The 22,040-nt window shown below is 39.2% G+C and overlaps 1 protein-coding gene across 13 annotated transcripts in view; it reads left to right on the top strand.

Moving 5' to 3' along the window:
• Nucleotides 1-22,040, top strand: part of LOC117415139 (neuron navigator 3-like) — a 283,877-nt gene that overhangs the window by 209,135 nt on the left and 52,702 nt on the right. For 12 of the 13 annotated variants that reach the window (XM_059027613.1, XM_059027614.1, XM_059027603.1 and 9 more), the window contains 5 exons: nt 6,740-7,775; nt 11,829-11,944; nt 16,625-16,733; nt 18,813-19,202; nt 20,756-20,875. In XM_059027613.1, coding sequence (XP_058883596.1) covers nt 6,740-7,775; nt 11,829-11,944; nt 16,625-16,733; nt 18,813-19,202; nt 20,756-20,875 — 1,771 coding nt within the window. Of the gene's footprint in view, nt 1-6,739; nt 7,776-11,828; nt 11,945-13,519; nt 14,942-16,624; nt 16,734-18,812; nt 19,203-20,755; nt 20,876-22,040 lie in introns of those variants that run through there. The other variant, XM_059027615.1, reaches the window with a different exon arrangement.

Here is a 22,040-nt window from a genome sequence, read left to right as displayed (position 1 = left end):
CAGAAAGGATGGACAACAGTTAACGTCAAGAAGATGTTCATGATGATGTGTCATAGCATACAGACGACACTTCTATAAATAGGTGCTATTAAATCATCTGCAAAATCTACATACCAGCAATGTCAAACTGATATTGTCAGTCATGTTTTCCTTCAGTTCTGTCTGTTGATATGAACTCTGGGCCCAATACAATTACCTTTTACCTGGGGAAATGCATTTTAGGTAAAGTAGGAATCCAGTGAATGTTTATCCAGCTTTACATTTATTTGTGTTTTGATTGTCCGAAGTGTAACGGGCAGTGTTGTGTGATCCACCTCCGTTATGGATTCTGTCCCCTGTCAGCGAGATGAGGTTAACAGCTTTAAAACCACGGATGCAGACGAGCCCGGCTCTTTTGCATTGTGGTTAAGACGCTCGCTTGCAGTGTGCGGGTCGCCTCCGTCCTGTTACACACGCCATCAATGATGAATTCAAATAGAATGCATTTTCCTAATACCCCTTTCCCCAGCCAAAACTTAATTAAACTGCACTCTCAATGCTTTGTTGTATAGCTATAGGGATTGATTTCTTGCCCTGTTGCTGAATTTGTAGAATAAGTGAGACTTCCCTGACACACAGAAAAGAATGACTCAGAAATGGTCTAGCGGGAGAGTTTGTTTTAGAGTTGACATTTTGTCCTCAGAGTTGTCATTGTGCAACTTGCAGAATCTAGTGGTCTGAGTAATAAGGAAAGAAAACATAAAAAAATTTAAAAAAACATAAGAGTCATTGGGCCCAGCTGAATAAAATATATCTCAGGGTTTGTTTTGGCAGTCCTGGTGCTGCAGATTTATACAGGGTCGTAATCCCTTGTTACACTCACTGTATTTGTTAAGTAATGTTTTTACAATTACTCAATGCATACAAAAATCAGACCCAATAAAGTAAGGTATTGTACTTGTGTGGGAGCACAGAGACAGCTTCCTTTGATGAATGTGTGTATCCAGAGAGCAGACTGTCCTGTCTTCTCTCAAGCTACTGTATATATTAACCCTATCCCGAATTGTGATTAATGATATTCTGTCACTTTAGTCTCCCTCGACATGTAAAGCAAACTGTAAAAGTTTCTACAGTTACGCTGTAAGTTCAGATTTGTGGCTTTTAAAACAGTTCAGAATGACTAATTTACACAATGAACAATTTAATAACTGTTTTAGAGTTTAGCCTTACTTAAAAAAGACTTAGAGAACTTAGAACAAAAAAAATATACACACACACACACACACACACACACACACACACACACACACACACACACACACACAGTATATGGACGAGAACAGTCAATGAGTCAATGCAGTAACTCACTGACAAACATGCCCTCTAGTTTTCAGTATTCATTGGCTAATATTGGTAGGTGGGGATGAGGACTTTCAGTAATTGTATTTTTGTTCAGAACTGTAGCATACTCTGCCAGTTTGTCGAGTGGGTAAGTTATGCTTCCTAGAATACATATAAAGGCCTCTCTGCATAGCTGAATTGACATTTCATTTTCAGTAGATGGAATGGGTTTTGCTAAATTATGTTGCTATGGAAACCTAGTGACTGTATCATTAGAGGCAGACAGATAGGTATAAAGGCTGCTTGTATCTATATAATCCATTCTTGAAAAAGGAAATCGGATGATGAACTATAAACTGTGGTAAACACATAGTACCATGTCAAGTTTTAGAAGTGACGTACTGTAACTGCTGAAGTGATTTTGAATAGTTACTAAACAGGCATTCCTAGGATGCCAATTAACAGCTTCCTTTCTGACTCCATGGGTCAGACCCATAAAACTGGTTCACTGCACATTATAAACATGGCAGTTTATAATGCCAGCCTTTTATTGCCCTATTTGTAAAAGTGTGTTACTGTCCTGCGATCCAGTCAATGGACACGTTATTTTACAGTGGCTGCAATCTCCAAAGACCTTGTTAGATACACCAATTCATATACCAATGCAATATTGTTAATTCACTTTTCTGTTTATTGTATATTACTGTGTTCTTGTAAAACATAACCTCTATACATGAATATTATTAACACGTTAGATTTATTTGACTGGTGGAGATAATGGCTACATGGTTCGAATGTTTCTTTCTCTTTTTGGCTGCAGTACCTGACATGATTGAATAAATTGCTTTCAATGCATATTGGATTCAGAGGCTGCTCATATATAGTCACCACGCTATTCCGATTTAAATAATACACCTGGGAGATGGTTGATGGTTTAACCAGTTTATTACCTGGGAGATAGGTTGATGGTTTAACCAGTTTATTATTGTTTTCATGTGTGATTTTTGACAATTTACAGTATGACTGTTTGTAGGGAAAAAAGCTAGCTGAAATCTGAAGGGAAAATTTGAGTTTTTGCAATTTATTTTACGGGCAGAAAGAAAGTACAGGGCAGTGTATGCCTCCCATTTATGACATCTACCTGAATGCTATGCCAACTTGGCACGGCCACCAAAATTTGATGGATGCCCTCCAACCGACCCAACTAATTCATCCAGTTTTGCCAATGCAACTAACTGAAGTCTGGGCATGTAACTGTGCCAATTCAAAAATTAGCCCATTCATGCTCCTGTATCCCAAACAGGAGCACGTTTTGTAGTAAGACTGGTTCACTGAAGTTTCAGTTAGTTACTGTGCGTTTGACTGCAGTTACATTGAAGCTGAACTGCTGTTTAACTACCCTGATGGTTGAACCAATGGTCATTTTTAACTGCTGTGATCCTACAAAACTGAAAGGTTATTTTTTTATATGATATGATGCCAATTAATATATACAGTGCCTTGCGAAAGTATTCGGCCCCCTTGAACTTTGCGACCTTTTGCCACATTTCAGGCTTCAAACATAAAGATATGAAACTGTAATTTTTTGTGAAGAATCAACAACAAGTGGGACACAATCATGAAGTGGAACGAAATTTATTGGATATTTCAAACTTTTTTAACAAATAAAAAACTGAAAAATTGGGCGTGCAAAATTATTCAGCCCCTTTACTTTCAGTGCAGCAAACTCTCTCCAGAAGTTCAGTGAGGATCTCTGAATGATCCAATGTTGACCTAAATGACTAATGATGATAAATAGAATCCACCTGTGTGTAATCAAGTCTCCGTATAAATGCACCTGCACTGTGATAGTCTCAGAGGTCCGTTTAAAGCGCAGAGAGCATCATGAACAACAAGGAACACACCAGGCAGGTCCGAGATACTGTTGTGGAGAAGTTTAAAGCCGGATTTGGATACAAAAAGATTTCCCAAGCTTTAAACATCCCAAGGAGCACTGTGCAAGCGATAATATTGAAATGGAAGGAGTATCAGACCACTGCAAATCTACCAAGACCTGGCCGTCCCTCTAAACTTTCAGCTCATACAAGGAGAAGACTGATCAGAGATGCAGCCAAGAGGCCCATGATCACTCTGGATGAACTGTAGAGATCTACAGCTGAGGTGGGAGACTCTGTCCATAGGACAACAATCAGTCGTATACTGCACAAATCTGGCCTTTATGGAAGAGTGGCAAGAAGAAAGCCATTTCTTAAAGATATCCATAAAAAGTGTCGTTTACAGTTTGCCACAAGCCACCTGGGAGACACACCAAACATGTGGAAGAAGGTGCTCTGGTCAGATGAAACCAAAATCGAACTTTTTGGCAACAATGCAAAATGTTATGTTTGGCGTAAAAGCAACACAGCTCATCACCCTGAACACACCATCCCCACTGTCAAACATGGTGGTGGCAGCATCATGGTTTGGGCCTGCTTTTCTTCAGCAGGGACAGGGAAGATGGTTAAAATTGATGGGAAGATGGATGGAGCCAAATACAGGACCATTCTGGAAGAAAACCTGATGGAGTCTGCAAAAGACCTGAGACTGGGACGGAGATTTGTCTTCCAACAAGACAATGATCCAAAACATAAAGCAAAATCTACAATGGAATGGTTCACAAATAAACATATCCAGGTGTTAGAATGGCCAAGTCAAAGTCCAGACCTGAATCCAATCGAGAATCTGTGGAAAGAACTGAAAACTGCTGTTCACAAATGCTCTCCATCCAACCTCACTGAGCTCGAGCTGTTTTGCAAGGAGGAATGGGCAAAAATTTCAGTCTCTCGATGTGCAAAACTGATAGAGACATACCCCAAGCGACTTACAGCTGTAATCGCAGCAAAAGGTGGCGCTACAAAGTATTAACTTAAGGGGGCTGAATAATTTTGCACGCCCAATTTTTCAGTTTTTTATTTGTTAAAAAAGTTTGAAATATCCAATAAATTTCGTTCCACTTTATGATTGTGTCCCACTTGTTGTTGATTCTTCACAAAAAATTACAGTTTCATATCTTTATGTTTGAAGCCTGAAATGTGGCAAAAGGTCGCAAAGTTCAAGGGGGCCGAATACTTTCGCAAGGCACTGTATATTACATTTGATTGTATTAAGTTTTAGAATAAATGAAACCTGTAGTCATTTGTTCTTGCCCCTGAAATAGCTTTAGTATGCTTTTCACTACCACTCTTATCATTGTTTAGTTAAACTTCAAATTTCTTTGAAACATAGATCGCTAGCAAAAATAAATAAATACATAATAAAAAAAGATGTGGGGCTCTAATGGGTGCAGACCAATGTATTTCCCCTTTTACTTGAATTTTCAATGGGAAGAACATTTAGTAGAAATGAAGTACACAATGATATGGGGAGCAGTGAAAAGGGAATTCATCTTAAATAAAGTTCAGCCAAAAAAGATTACAGAGAACAGTGCATCAGACACCATTTATCATACTAAAGTAAGGTTGGGATAAGAGACAGAGCACGCTTATTGTCTTTTCAGTGAATTTTTAGTTGTTTGATCCTTTAGTGTAAGGCGAGTTTATAGATGAGAATAAATATATACTAATGAACAGTATACACTGAGGTAAGCAAACTGCTATTTGGAAGAGATCAATATTTAGAGATTGCTCTGAGAGCAGTTCATTTTCTGCCTCACTGAATTCATAAATGTGTGCCCAAGCTGCTTGCAATCTCATCACAGACAGTAAAATGAAGATTTGGATAGCAAGCCGTCTGCTCTGCAGGTCCATGTCAAAGATGCCACAGCACTGATGCTTGTAGTGAGGACACAGATTCACACAAAGTGTCACATATGGAACAAGGTTTAATAACAAAGCACTGATCATCCAGTTTAAAACTGGATGACAATCACATCACATAGATAACTTGCAGCACTATGCAGTGTGTACTGTATCATCTACACTGCTGCATTAATACATATGTATACTGTACTATAAGCATGTAGAAGTATGGTGAAGAATAGGGGACAATATTTCTGTTTTACAAGTTTCATTTGATCTATTCCATGAGAAATATCTTTGCAAATTTGGATGATTACAAATGATTGTCTACATTTATTTTATTTAAAGTTCTGTATTGCTCCTTTTTTCATTCCTTGCTTAATTATTTGTATCTCCTCTAGCACTGTATTAATAGATATTCATTGATGTATACTGTACGTTTTGTTTTATAATATTAGTTATTATAACAAAATTGGGTCACCTATTATTTTGCTGAAAAAGCCTTCATATAAACATCAAACATACAGAAAGATACTAATTATACTGGCATTCCACATCTGAGGATTAAATACAGAATTCAGCATTTATAAGAATTTCACTCTCATGGATCAGATATCTAAATGTTGCTACATCAAGCAGCTGAGTGTGTGTGTGTGTGTGTATATTATATATATATATATATATATATATATATATATATATATATATATATATATATATATAGATAGCTAGATATATGCCTGTGACTCTTTCTCCATGTTCTACAACCTCTGCAAATTTGGAAATGTCTATTGTAATTTGTGGACATTTAACACAGAAGCTTGTCTGAGTGGAGCAACTGTCATGTGAAACAAAAGCAAGAGGATTGCAGTCATACAATGTTAATAAGTGCATTGTCCCGTAGGGGAACTAATAGATTTACTTTGTGTATTTTTCCCTAGAGGGTCCAGGTCCTTATATAGGCCTTAACACTGAGTAGATTTATAGTATTGCACAGAGCTCTGAAACACAGCCATGGAGGAGGTGAGCGGGTTCCGTCTTTATAATCAAAGGGTACATGTTTAGTTTCTTTTTGTTTCGTTTTGTAGTGTTTTTATTCATTGTATTTTAAAGAAACGAAAGAACAGTGGGATTGTGGATGTTTATTTCACTCAAAAAGCCATTTGATACAACGCGGGGTTGATTGTAAAGACATCTGGTTCATTTGTAATATGATTGTGGAAATCCCAGCCACGTCTGAGCAATCAAACTGGGCAGTTGGTGGCACTCGATGTGGCTATCACCATTCAGTGCTGTTTTATTATGGGCACTATTTGGGTTCCATCATTGAGATGACATTAATACCAGCAGGATGCACAACCCAGCCTCTTGACGGATGGCATCCTTCATACTATTTTTTTTTATTTAGCAACAAGGCAAAGTTACATTCTGTCTTTATTATTTCCCCGTATATCAAAATATTTCTAACATTTTATTATTCTCACATGTAACTTGGGTTGATATGCCACTATATTAGTTACTGTGTAATAGAAATAACTTTTTATTTTAATGCAGAGATGCAGCAGTGGTTCACAATGCCATAGAACTTTAGTCTTTATTGGCAATCTGATCAAGTAACTTTTTTTTACTCTCCTTTCTTTCAGAATCAGTGAAAGGACTTCCACAGCCAGGAGGCATGAACGGGAACGTCCAAACCCCCACCAGCACCGGGCAGCAGCAGGTCTCTGCCATCCCCTCTCCCAGCGCCAACAAGCCTTGGCGGAGCAAATCCATGAACATGAAACACACAGCCACGTCCCCCATGCTGTCCGTGAAGCAGCCCAGCCCGGCAACCTCACCACCCCCTGCCTCAGACCGGCTCAAACCGCCCATTTCTGAGGCGGCCAAGGCCTCAAGCACCGGACAGAAATCCATGCTGGAGAAATTCAAACTGATCAACAGCAGGACTGCTTCCAGGCCACCCCTGTCCCCCAGCTCGGGGCCCAGTGGGGAGGGGGGAGGGAGGGAAGACAGCGTTTTATCAGAGTGCGGGGAGACGGATGGTCTCAGCAGTGGTCTGAATAGTGGGGGCTCTACAGGTAGCAGCTCCAAGCAGTCAACCAAGGTGACGACACCACCTTCGAAAACTGCCAGCAAAACTCTGAGCAATAAGAAGTCGCTACCCCAACCTAAGGACAAAGAGGATAAGAGTAAGAGCAAAGGGAAGGCTGGCACACCAAGCAAAGAGGAGAAAGAACTGCCTGTAGAACCTGCAAAGAAAACCTCAAAAATCGCCAGCCTCATCCCAAAGGGAGGGAAGGCCTCTGCAGTCAAGAAGGAAAACTCCCTCCTTGCTTCAAGTGGAATACCAAAACCTGGATTGAAAGTGGCTGCACCCACAGGAAAGACAGTAGCCAGCCCTACCAGCGTGGGGGCCAAAGATACTGAGAAATCAAGGACGGGGAAAGGGAACCAGAGCCTCTATGTTCAAAAATCCCCAGCTGATGGCAGGACCCCAGGCAGCCTGGCTTCAGCGGAGGGGAGAAGGACCAGCATGGTTTCATCAACAAGCACTTCCGCACTTTCGGCTGCCATGGTGATGGCATGTGGACAGTTGGGGGGATACGGAATTGTCCAGCTCCCACAGCAGCAGCAATACAACCACCCCAACACGGCTACAGTCGCTCCCTTTATGTACAGGTAAGCTGAAGTATTTTGAAAAGAGAACACAGAAGAAACAAAGAAAAAAGAGCTTAAACAGCTTTAGAGTTAAATATATTTCTTAGCTGTTTTCTATTTTTTTTTTTTTTTTTTTACAGTTAACAGATGCTTTTCAAAAAACAGAATTAAAATACATAAACATTGTTTTTTTCTTGTTTCAGATTTTAAAAAAAGTCACATGATTAGACAACATTCCTTGCACATAAATAAAGTTATTCAAGGCAACTGACTGAAATGATTTATGCATTTATTACAATTAAATGTAATGATGCATTACACAGTTAACAAGAACATTCGTAAATAGGAGGCTTTTTTTCAACCTTGTACAATAAATGGCGACATAAACCGTTGCATTTGACAATTTATTAATGCATTCTAGAGTTCACTGTGATGTAACTTTCCACCCGTATGGTATTGGTAAAAACACAAAACAACAAAGCACATAAAGAATGAAAAACAAAGCACGGTCTTTACATTGTTCAAAAGTGATTACTTAACCTTTTATGTCCAAGAATGCGTGTAGGTTTTTTTTTTTTTTTTTTTTCCCGTCTCGTTGTGATTATGAAAGAGCTTGGTTAAGAGCCGAAAAGGGTACAGTTGCAGACGGGCATTCTGGGAATCTACAAGATGGAAAATGTAGAATATAAGTGTAATGAGAAGAAACCAAATAACAAGGAACATGATTTTCGTCGTTATTTTTTTTAAACCCAAGAAGGCTATATTTGACATTTAGAGAAAATATGGGTTCGTACATTGCCTCCCTTTGCATCCTGAGTAGTCACTTCATATGACATGCAGTAGAATGAATTTGTTTACATATTGTTATTCCAGCATTTCTTTCAAGTCACAAGCAGTATATTATGATAATAACTGCTTTACCAGATTTATTTTGAAAAACCACATGCTGACATCTGGCCAGTCACTGCTGGGAATGAAGCTCCATGCTATTACCCACTAACCCAGTTGGTGTCATCCCCCTTTCATTACTATGTGTTCTGCCATGTTTACAAGAGGCCTGCTAATAGGGAAAGCAGCTACTGCTGTGTGGGGGAGAAGTAGTGCCTTCAATTAAAATGGACTGATCCTGGTGATGTGCTTGTGGGAAATGTACAGTACTTCAGTGGAAAACCACAGACATGATCCTTCAACAGCAAGCCCAGCATAGATACTGTAGGTGGTAAAGCCTGTTATGATGGATTTAATCAAATATGATATTCTTAAAACTGTACTGTTGGTTTCTTTAACAACTACCTAAAACAGTTTCATGCCTATAAACTTATATTTTAATAAATCAAAGAAGACAGCTGTTAAGTAACTAATGCTATAGTGGACATGTAATGATAAACCAGTTTGCTGGAGTTGCTAAGGTAACTTAGGCTAGAATGATGAACGATAAAGCATGTGCAGAGATGTATGGGAAAGGAGGAAATATGGTAAATAATTAAACACAGTAACCTTGCAAAAGAGAGTAGTTAGTGGTTGGTTGCATTTGAACAGAGTAACAGCTGAATAACTAATTTATATTGATAATTAGTAGGATAACAAAAACTGTTGTCACGTACATTCTGAGCCTGCTGTAGGTAACCGGATCTCCTGTTATTACTTGTGGCATGTATTGTATCTAAACAAAAACATTCAATATTGTTAAAACGTGGAACATGGTCTGGTCTCATCCTTATAGCGTAACAAAATAGGTAATTCTATGTTTACCTTCATTCATAAACCTTCCAATGGGTTTAAGCGTTGTGACTAGGGCCTTGACTTCTTGTTATTTTACCTCAAAATGAATGACTGAGTTTCTGAAGTTAGGGATGATGATGATGATGATGATGATAGTGATGATGATGATGATGGTACAGGCAATATATTTGGTTTCAAGGGACATTTACTGTGGGGGGGTGGGGGGGTCAACTTTAAGATACCAGAGAAGCCTATTTGCTGACATTGTTTCAAATGGTGATTGCACAAGTTGTTCAGTCAGGGAGCTTGAGATAAAATACTGTTTCACTTGCCGTACACAGCAGAGTAAGCAAGGCTACAATATGTAATATTTAATACATTCTAGCCCTGTCACTTGCACAAGGTCTCTGATAATCACAGTCAACTCCAGGAGAAACTCCATCTCTTAGGAAAGAGAACCCCTGCTGCTTCACAATGTAGTGTAATTTCAGTAGCAATTAGGCTTTTTATTCCATGACCTGTTTGAGGAGTAAACTCTTAAAAGCTAAAAGATTCTGGGTTTATATATTAACTACGCTAAGGCTTACACGGTGCAGGCTTTAATGCTGTCACTTTTATTCTGTTTTGATATTTTTATCCACAAGTTAATGGGTTATTAATCTGCTGTGGAAATGGTATCAAAGTAATTAAACTCTTATTGTGCAGGGAGAGCTCTATTTACCCGTCTGAACATGTTGAGTCAAATTCACCACCAATCAGCTGCATCCTGCTTACAATGTGCATTGCATTCGTTAGCGTGCATTGCATTTGTTAGCTTAGTAAAAAAAAGTCTGCATTTAAGAAACTTAATATACAGTTTAAACACTTCTCCTTATCCCAATATGCTACCCATATAAAACGTGCGTACTGTATGTGCCTCGTTTATCATACTGTATATACTGTTTTTATGTGGATTAACATAACATTAAAATCAAGAGACTCTCATGTTTTGTTTCCCCTATATTAATGATCTAATCAGTGGCAGTATCTGCCTCTGTTTAGATCAATTGACTAGAGCCCAGAGTGTTATATCTGGATGCCGTGACAAGAAATGCATTTCCCAGTAAATCTGAGTGAATGGATTTGGTTTCCACAAGATTGAGGGCTGTGTCATGAAGGGTCACATATTCTGTAATTAAATGTCTTACAAGTTTACCCTTTTTTTTTTTTTTTTGATTTCCGTCTTTTCGTGGGAGAGGAAATTACATCTTTGACACCTGTAAATGTCAGAGGCTAATAAAAGAAAGTGTCAAGCTTCATATTGTGTGATGTGTGTTTGTGCACTACTGTAGAGTGTGTACAACAGTCTTTGTTTGTGACACATTTCATTGTATCGATGTTGTTGACATTTTGATGAAGTCCACTGTTTTACTTACTGCACGGTCACATTTCCAAAGCTTCATAATAGTGCAGACTTGTCCGTTTTATAGGACATCAGCCACAAAAGCAATATGAATATTTATCTTTAAATAGACAGGTGTCTGTGGACTGTTCTGTAGTAGAATTCACATAGCTATCTCCCATATTACAGCAGGTTTGGGATTTTCTGCTATAAACAAATTTGTAGATAAGAATTCTTATCTTACATTTTGTAAATATGGTATTATGATTTTGTGCACTTGCAGCATTAACCCTTAGCAGTTCATTTATTCAGTACGTCTCAGGCACGTCAGGTCCAATTTATTTTCACACGCACAGTTTATTTATTTATTTTAAAAGTATTTTTTTCACAGTAAAACAGGTTTAAAAGGTACTGCATATCAACAGGACACTCAGTACTGCATCTCCAGCCCCACCCCACCCCTTGTTCGCTGTATTTTTCACATACCTCTTTATAGTCGTGCATACTGATAAATCATCCCCTGATCACTTGTTTTATCACCAAACTCCTCAATAATGCGATCCAAATCATTATTTTATTACTATAACATCTCAAAAAGCTCTGCAAATGTCTGTGATATTCTTTGAGCGCTGGATGCAGAAGCAGCTATCTTGTTTGTTTATGGCCGTGTTATCTCTTTGGTGCCCGGGGCTATGTGTATTGCGCAGATCCGCCCCTTTTATAATAACTTATAAACAGAGATGTGCAGAAATCTGCGACTTTCTCTTTGAGAAAAGCATTTAATAAGCAGAATGACTGCCTGTATACTAATCCACATGGGAATCAAAGGTAAAGATTATCATCTTAAAGAAGTGGTTTTAGCCACCATGTCTACCTTTAGCTTAACCCTTAAAACTGGTGACCATTGTTAACCTCCTCCTCTGAAGGTATTGCTACAGATGTAAGGCTTTTGTTTTGTGACTCTCTTTCAGAACCTACTCTGAAAATGATTGTACCGCTGTTGGCCCTGCTGACTGCCGTGTCAGCCCCACGAAAGCAGATCAGTATTACAACAAGACTGCCAAACAGTGCCTGGAGGAGATATCTGGTAGGTAACGGCCCTTGACAGCAGGAATACACAGGCATACTTGTTGGCTAACACTAGTTGGCTGGTTTTAAAGTCTGGGTAAAGGTCACACAAGAGAAATGTACAAGAGAGAGTTTTATCAGGACATTGAGTATAACCTCTTGTGTTGTCATCGTACACAGCAGTTGTATAATGAGGGTGACCTACTACCACAGCCCACAATGCACAGCCCTTATTGGTAGACACAGGTGTGTCGTGTCAAGTGTTGAAGGTTTGTGTTATTTGGGTCTGTAGCGGGCCTGTTGATTGTCATAATACGCTTCATACGTCTGTGAGCTCCGTGGCTGGTGGTGACCGGAGTTCTGCGTTCTACCAGTCGTTTTCTATTAACGCTGCCATTGCAGATACACCCAGGAGACTGTCTGTCTCTGTCTGTCTGTCTTGTGTTCTCCAATTCTGTCCGTGTATAATTGGTACTGCTTATTTGAGTCTTTTTTAATCTTATAATGGAATGGAATGGATTGATAATCTATAGTCAATCTGTTGGCGTATTTTGAGTTTGCACAATTAGTTTTTTTTTATACAGTGTATATATAGAATTGGTTAACATGGTGGTTTCGGTATCCAGATTTCTGGTAAGTCTGTGAGACTGAGGTTTAGCTGATTGTGTTTCATCACTGTGCTCTGTGGTAGTGTCCTAATTAGCAAGTCCCCCTAGTTTTAAAGGTGTATTGTTTTTGCTTTTTATTTATGGAGTAGACTACCCCCCAACCTCCCTATCCTTAAGCCTGATATGTTCATATATATGTTCATTTTTTGCCGTGAGTTGGTTGTATTTTACTGTTAAAATAAATACATGGATGTATAAGTATTAACCATTCTAATACAGAGATGGAAATAAAACTCCATTTGCATAGCGATTTGATCCATCAGGGTTTTATAAAAAAATGTAATCAGACATACTTGAGCTTGTTATCTATACACTGCGGCTAATCCAGCTTGCAGTAAAACCTGGAATCCATGAAACTGCTATGCAATATGACGTTTCCATCAAACACCTGTTCCTGATCACTAAACCTATCCCTTTAAGTATACCACAATTACATCAAACATCAATGGGAAGGCCTGGATTCAAATCCTCACTTGTTGGTTGTTCCTTGGCATGTGGCACTGGTGGTTAGTGCTGAGGACAGGGAGTTTTAAAAGCCCTACTTATAAAGCCATTCCACCAGCTACTGACTGACTGAGTTCCCACAGTCAGAATTGGCTTTACATCCTTGAGCCCAGGTCCCACCCAACAGTAAAAAAATAAATAGAAACATGCAGGACCTCACTGGACTATAATTAAGATCAGGCATCTTAACTTGGCTATCCTACATAGAAGAAAAATAAATAAATACATTTAAAAAAATCTTCTTATTATGCCTGCTTGCAAACTTATCACCTCCACACTCAATTAACCTGAGCACTTAGCACGTCAAAACCACCATGCTGGCTTACTAATATTGCGTTCAAGTTCATATAAATCAGTATGCACGTTTTTTTTTTAATATACTGTGTAACAGCGTGGAGAGAAACAGCCTCACGTCGTGTAACATATTTCAACATATGCGTTCATCCCTTCCTGGTTTATCTTTGTAGCCTCAGCAGTCGTGACTCTGGGAGGACGTGTTGTTGTCTGTAACAAACTGGACAGCTCTTGTAATTTGCCAAGATGTTTGCTGCCATGGCAGCCAGCAGCAGTGGCAGCAGCAGCAGCCTCTGCAGCAGGAGAAAGGAGACATAGATCTGTGAATGCAGGCTGAATACTAAAAATGAGGCGAATTTTGTGCTAAGCTGTGCTTCACTGGCTCATTTCAGCTCTTATTGAGCTCTGACGTGGAAGACCCATTTGCTTCAGTGTGGCAGCAATTTGAAATGAGAGAGGCTCTGTGCTTTTAAACTCACTTGAACTGGAGAGAGGGAAAGATAACCTTATATCCCCCCCCCCCAACATCAAATCCTTGGAATGGCAAAAGAAAAAGAAGAAAAAAGAGGAAAGAGAAAAAATTTTGCAGCTTGAGGGACGGGAGCTAGCTAGTTATTGGCTAAAGTGACCATAAGTATGCTGTGGCTTGAGGATTATTCTAGTGCTGCTGGTGCTGGGGTAAAGCAGCAGTATACACTGTAAAATGAAGTCTGGATGGATATTGGATCTTTGCATGGATGGGATGCTATTGGTTGTGAACAATGTTGAATGGGCTGCACAGGACACCTAGGTGGAAACCCCGAAGGCTGTAGCACTGCTTTGAGCAAGCCCTTCAGCTGAAGCCTGCTTCTTTTCTGATCCATTGCTGCTAGAACAGGCTGCTGTTGTTGCTGCAGTGAAAAACATGTGAAAACAAAACAGGTGGATATATATCACAGCTCAGAGGATGCATAAAGGCACAGAGTTATCAGTTTTCCAAGGCAGGAACCCTGCAGGGAGGGGAAAGTCCAACCTCCAAAAGCAGAAATCACTGACTAACCTTACAAGCCTGAGCGAGGGGGAGAACAGGGTGTACTCCTTTGATTTGGATGAGACTGGGGCTCCAAGAGAGACCAGTCGCAACTTCCTCAAAAAGGATGGGAGACAGCGGGCAGGCTCCTTGTCCAGGACTCTCTCCAGATCCGAGCACTCCCTGTTCCACGGCAGCCCTCCTGCCGGGGCTGCAGCAGCACAGAGGGCCAGTGAAGCGGATCTGTGTGCTGTAAGCAGTGGCAGCGGAAAGTGGAGCACAAGTCTGGGATGCCAGTGGACTGAAGTAAAAGCTCCCAATAAAGTTTGTGAAGTCACGGACGAGGAAGGCAGCGGCAGCAGCAGCAGCAGCAGGTCAGATGATGATCCTGCCCTGTTCTGTGGCTCTAATGTTACCGGCAGCCAGTACTGGGCAGACGAGGAAGCTGGCTGCCAGCGCGAGGGGACCGCTCACTTAGATCAGGAGGTTATACTGACAATGCTGGGGGACCTAGAGCAGGCTCTGTACACTAACATACTGAGTAAGTGCTGTTGTGTGACTTTGCTGGATGTTGCATTGGCTTGCATTAGCTTTCATATGTCTGTGATGAAACATGAACAATTCTCCTAATGTATACATCACGTTCTGGTCTAATAATTATACATAGTACATTGCATATTTGTATATGGTTAGGAATGCTTTCATAATACTTTGTGACATCCATCTTGCTTTATATTTGTGATATTTAATTCCTCATGTTTAATTGAAGCCTAAGCATTTAAATATAATAAAGCATAACAGCAAACAATTCTTTTAGCAGCATTTTTGTTTTGGTCTTATAAAATATGATCCAGCCACTATTATAACAAACTCCGGATGTATGAAGTGAACAGAATGCACTGCATAATTGGTGCTACTGGAGAGAGTAAGATTGCTTCTCTTCATTACACTAGCTGAAGACACTGTACTTTTTTTTTTGTTTGCTTACATGTTTTATTCAGTAGCTTGGTCAGCATTAGACACACATGTCCATTTATCTACTTATTTCTTTAAATGTTCTCTGTCTAAATGTGTTTTTTTAACCAAAGCATTATTTTCTGCTGTATGAAAAGTTGTAGTGTTGAAGACATTGGTGGTTATCATTTTTAAAGATGAAAGAACACGTTGGCATGCAGAATGTAATTACTGTTCCCAGTTCCAAATTTAAAAAAGATCATAACTGCAGTTCAGTGCTGTGTAGCTTTTGTTTATACAGTGTATATATAAAATTGGTTAACATGGTGGTTTCGGTACCCAGATTTCTGGTAAGTCTGTGAGACTGAGGTTTAGCTGATAATGTTTCATCACTGAAATGGGTCACAGAAATGGGTCATTCTAGTTGATCTGTAAGACTGTATTTGTAGGAGGAGAAGCATGAACAGGATGAGTTCTACTGAATGTAGACAGTCTCTTAGGACTGCAGATTTTGACACAGTAAGAGATGAGATTCTTTGCATCAGCTTTATTTGTAAAGCTGCAGTAACACATCCTTTTTACACAGATCTGAAGTTATCTTCAAACCTGCTAAAGGCAAAGACTATCATAAGCTTGTGAATGCATGGAGGGGTCACCTGTATATCAAACACAAGTTTTACTAGAGGTGGAATAAGTGCATAATGCATTTGCACAGTAGTTACCAAGGAAGAGCAGTAGTCATCGGTAATTACCCATCCATTACAGTGTAATTAAATGACTAGTCATGCTCAGTAATCTAAAGAGTTACCAGACATTCTTTAAAATTCCGTGCAGTCTGTGCATCCACTGTACTTGCATGCCACACATATATGTTACATGTGCATACTATGACTGTGGTGTCATGGTTATTTTGTTTTTTATGTATCTGTGTTATGTTATTCAGTGGGATTAGCCAGTGCATTAGTATCTTAGAGCTGGGTTGACAGCATGCATCATGAAAGCAAGTCAACAACTCCCCAAATTAATGTAGTGGCTGTTCTGTTTTGTTATGATTACACATTTAGTGAATCGCTGCACAGTACTGTATAAACTGAGACTTCTATTTAACTTGACTCCCCTATTCAAAGTCACTTCAAACTGCAAATGCTGTTTTATGTTTTTGGTGGTAACTTGAATGACATGTTTGTTATATGTAAGAGTTTCCAGTGTTGTTTTTTATTTTATTTTTTTTACTTAACGTGATCAGTTTTATCTTGGTTCTGTTTTCTAGGGGAGGACCCTGAAACAAGAAGAATGCGAACAGTGAAGAACATTGCAGATCTGAGGCAAAACTTGGAAGAGACAATGTCCAGCCTTAGAGGGACCCAGATCAGTCACAGGTACTCCAAGCAGTGTCAAAACCATAACACTGGGAGACTGTAGGGGGGAAACACAAGTGTTATCTCTTTGTTGATGTCAAACAACATTACAGGAATATTGTCCTGAAGTAGGCCAGGAGCCAATATTGTGTTGTGAGTCCCAACACTTACTGAATCATCAGTACCACCTCCTTAACATCATATTTCTAAAGTAATCAATTAACTATCTCTTACTCACTGAATATAATTGAGCTGTAGGACTTTGTATTTGTAAAAGTATAGATTTGGACACAGTGATATAAAAAATAGGCTGTAGACATTGTCGATCTATTTATTTATTAACAACTAACCGGGAACATTTCATAAGACCCATCATTCTTATTTGTGTGGAGGAATTCTGTGCAGACCATTTGCAAGCCGTCTTGTTACAACCATCAAACAATGAATCAAACTGATTGGTGTAAAATTTGTCAAGCTCTTTCTCTTCATGAAGCCACATATTTTCATTCCAGTCATCTTCACATAATGTATGGATATTGATCGAGCTGCCTGTTCAGATTGCAGTGCGCTACTTTCAATTTAGCAACATCTATTTAAATAGAAACACACAGATGCTGTGTTCATATAAACCCCAGGGTTTTTGCAAAGGCTTTTTTTTTTTACTGACGCTATTGTTTTTACTGACATCATTTTTAAAAAATGGAAACAATAAAATACATAAAATATGTTATTTGATGTACTTACATTTATTTAGGTCTTATTTACTTATGGTCATACATGGACACATTTGCAGATTAGATCGTTTGCTTCATTGGTCTGAAGCTGGTGCTATTTGTAACAGCAGTCTTGATACTCAGAATTTGACCCAGAACGTCTGTAGACAGTTGATTTCTTACGTCTGTTTTTACAAGGTTCATTTGAGAAAAAACGTGTTCTAATTTTACAGTACTGTGCAGCAAAGCCAACATATTAATGGCAACCTTGGCAAGTGTAGGAAAGCAAGGCCCTCTGCTAGGTGTAGACAAGAGTGTAATTTTATGCCAGTATTCATCAACAGTTAGATTCTGTCTAAGATCTGTCAAGTCAGTCACTTGGTACTGCATAAATTCAATTTCTTGGCTATCCAGCATATTTCTAAGAACAATCTGTGGGAAAAGCATTGCAAGCTGGGTGATGTTTCGGAAGCTTGTTGTGCTTTGGCTACCTGGTTGAAGAACACACACTAATTTCAGCACAGTATCGTTCATTTGCATTCTTCTTTTGATACTTTTCACTGTCATCACGTAAGGTGTAGGTATATGTGGTCACTGATTGGGGGCTGAACAAAACACCATTTGTGCTAGTAATAAATCAAAACTAAATTCCTAGACATGTTGCATATTGTGGAACACATCGAAATACAAGAGTCAGAAATCTGTGTAGTAGCTCCCCATGCATGTTCCATTTCACACCAAGAGGAGTATCTTATAATGGCTATTTTATAATGTAACTCTTAGGGATATTTTTCAAACGTATGTGCAGATGAGTGGTTAGAACTAATAGTGCAATCGTTGGCTCATTGCCTGATCATTTTGCAGGTGTCATTTGTCCCAAACGGGCTAGTAAACCATAATGGAATCTGGAGATGATCACCTGCTTGCCATTTAATGCTTGTTCAAATCCATTTCAAATATTAATGACTTAAAATGCCACCTGCTCATGCAGATTATCTCCAATTGCCGGTCACAACAGATATTTTCTGCAAAGGCATTTTACCTGTGGCAGCTGGCTGATTTGAGCTAGAACAGCACACTAATAGAATTGCAACAGTAAAATAGAATAATAACAAACAAAACACTGGCATATGATCTGCTTTAACAAAATACAATACAAAAGTTAAAAAAACACACAACTGCAAGCAGTAAAAATATCAGTTTATGTTTTAAGTTTAGTCATAGGTCTTAGAGTTTGTGAAGTTCAAAGTGAACGCGAATAATAAAATATTCAGAAATCAGAAAACCAGATAAAAAACAATGCTGTTCTTCAGTTCTCTGATTTGTGAAACCAGACTACATCATTGTGCCTCTCATGCTTGTATATCTCTGGTTTGCGCCCCGACAGCACGTTGGAAACGACATTTGACAGCACAGTGACCACGGAGGTGAACGGCAGGAGTATACCTAGCCTGACCAGCCGATCGTCACCCATGGCCTGGAGGCTGGGTCAGTCAAGTCCCAGGCTGCAGGCGGGCGACGCCCCCTCACTGCCCAGCGGATACCCACCTCGCAGCAACAGCAGTCGCTTCATGCACACGGACCCCTCGCGCTTCATGTACACAACCCCCCTGCGGAGAGCCACGGGGGGAGCCCGGGCCGGGAACCTGACTCACATGGACCTGAGCGAGAAGGGAGGAGGGGACCTTGACGTGCCTGAGGAGGTGGATGTGACGGGTTACATGAGCGATGGGGACCTCCTCAGCAAGAACATGAGGACAGATGAAATCAGCAGTGGGTAAGTAACACCCCCCTCCCCCCCCTCCTCTCTATCGCTCTCTCTCTCACACACATACACATTCTCTCTCTCCCTCTCTCTCTTTCTCTCTCTCTCTCTCTTTCTCTCTCTCTCTCTCACGCACATTCTCTCTTTCTCTCTCTCTCTCGCTCTCTCTCTCTCTCTCTCTCTCTGGATTACACTTCTATTAAACAGCAACATTGAAATTCCCAGTTTTTTTTCTTCTTTTTTTTTCTGAGGTAGTTTTGTAATTTGCATGCAAAACCTGCAATTTCAAAAATAACATTTCTGTATATTAAAGCAATCAGGGTTAGGAACAGGTAATGCATGTGTTATTTTCTTTAGTTTGTACATTGAAATGTGTGAACATCAAAGAGATGGAAGAGAGACAGGAACACTGTGATTTGCTAATACCATGCTGAACCACCACAAATTGTCTACATACTCAGCCAATCATCATTTATTACTGTTTTAGCATTCATGGATATTTGCCAAGTCTAAGCTTGTCTGAGCAATGAGTAATGAGATGACCACTAGAAAAGCACACTGATAATTTCTTCACCACTGAAGCAGCGAGTTTGTTAGAGATGAAAAATATTATTTTACCACAATGATAAAATACGCTGGTGACTTTATCCAGACGTGCTGAAACTGTAATATGTGCTGAATAGGAACACTTGCACTATAGTCTGCTTGTCTGCATCAGTAATAACAGAGTTCAGTACATGGCAATATCCTACTGGGAGATGCTTTACTATAATTAAAACAAAATGAATAGAAGTCCAGGGAAACTTGTCATATTTTGTTGCTGTCTAAATCTAGGGTGAGTTCAATATAAATTTGTGTGCAATTTAATGTTCATTGTTCTCAAGCATCACAAGCCGGTAGTCAACATGCATTGAGAAGTACAGTTCTACTCATACGTAAATATGTGTCTCAATGAGGTGTAACATTTAAAATACCTATTTGACTGACAAACTGCAATGCTCTGAGATGCTGAAAAAAGAACATTGAGCTTCAGTGCACTAATAGTATAAAAGACAAGATGTTATTGTGTGTACTCTGTCTGGCCCTTCTCTCCCAGTTATAAATGATTGTGGAGCTCAATCAAAGAAGTCTGTTTCATTATAATAATCCCTGGACTTCTGCAATAGTAGCATGATGCTTGTGTAGTTTGTTTTTTGTGCAAACAGCATGTTTCACCTGTATCTCCCTTCATACCTAACAGTATATTAGGATTTGATTAAAACTGTATTTACTACAATGGGTTGTTGTTTCAGTGAAAACCATTCGATTTTTTTATTTGTTTTGCAAAAAACAACAGCAACAAAAAAATCTATTTCTGTAAACATATTAATTGCTAATTAATAGATGTTAACCCCTTCAGTCACACATTTAATTAAACAGTTTGTGTGAACCCTAGGGAGTTTGAGAAGTTGCCCTGCCATCATTTTGACAAAACAAAACATATATGTATTATAAAATAGATACATAGATAGGAAACTTAACAACATGGTATAATTACTAAATACTAAATGATGCTTCCTTTTCAGATATCTGACTGATGGAGGGCTCAATGTGTACTCCCGCAATATGAACCGCATTCCAGACCTGGCCTCCTCACGCGATGTGATCCAGAGGGGGGTGAATGAGGTGATGGGGGACACAGACAGGTACTGTAAGCCACGGTCTTATACAGTATCAACCGCTCCCTTGGCCTGAATCACAACTGGCAGTGATTGTCACCTTAGCAACAGACATTAAATGAGCATGATGTCACGCCCAGAGCAAGGTTAATGCATACTGGCAGGGCGGTGTGTGGAGGACCGTGAATAAAGAGAAAAATAAATAACGTGCAATAATGACCAACAAATGTACTGCATTCATCTTCAGTGCTGTCAGAAAGGCAAAAAAAAAAAATACCCCCCATTGCTATTTTAAATTGCGCGTTTTTATTTTGAATACCATTTTCATCATAACGTGTTGACAGAACTATTGACAGAATGGTACATCTTTGTAGTTCAGAGATAAGTGCTGAGGTTCTTCTGGGGTGCTTGGAGGATCTGCTAAGCATTCAAGTGAGAAATGCATCAGAGAAAACTGTAGGACCTTACAATTTTAATTCCTGCCTAAATTCAAATCCCAATTCCTCTTCGAAATGCAAAGTCAAATGCATGACATGCAGTCCAAAAAAGGACAAATTGCATGCTTAACAATAGTAAAGCAAAAATTGCAGTCAGGTAGACCATGCATTATTCATTCATCTCATTTCAGTCTGTTCTTGTCTGAAATAAAGGGACATGGTATCTAATTAAAGCCAAATGTTAAAGTTTTTAAAACAGTTGAATTAGTAGGTTTTACAGAGATTTATCCTTGTGTGAACAGTCCCTGTCTGCATTTACTGCAAACTGATGTAATTTCCATAGTTTCAAATCATACATGGTTCTTCATTAAGTGCTGTGACCTTGAATTAATTTAAATATAAATATAAATAGAGGTGGGTCTTAATTGACCTTAAGTTATCTGCAGGTAAAACTACCTTTGCTTTTTAGAATGCAATTAAAACTGGACCATCAACAAGGTTTGCTTTCTGCAATTGTAAAAGGATTGCATAGATCGTCAATAAAACCGAAATTGGAAACTACATTGTAACAATGCACCTATACATTGTAACATTCAGCAGGTAAATGAATGATTGATGAAATTAGAAGTTCATATTTGCTTTGCAAATGAACATTGCCATATTTCATGGCTGCCTTTAAAAGCTCAGTTTTGACTGTAATGCTGTGTTTAAGATATACATTATACCGTATACAGTAAGCAGCGGATGTCAGATTT

The sequence above is a fragment of the Acipenser ruthenus genome, chromosome 7 (assembly GCF_902713425.1).
Source record: "Acipenser ruthenus chromosome 7, fAciRut3.2 maternal haplotype, whole genome shotgun sequence".
Lineage (NCBI taxonomy): Eukaryota > Metazoa > Chordata > Actinopteri > Acipenseriformes > Acipenseridae > Acipenser > Acipenser ruthenus.
Note: the sequence above shows the minus strand (reverse complement) of the source record. Positions and strands in the feature narration are given on the sequence as shown.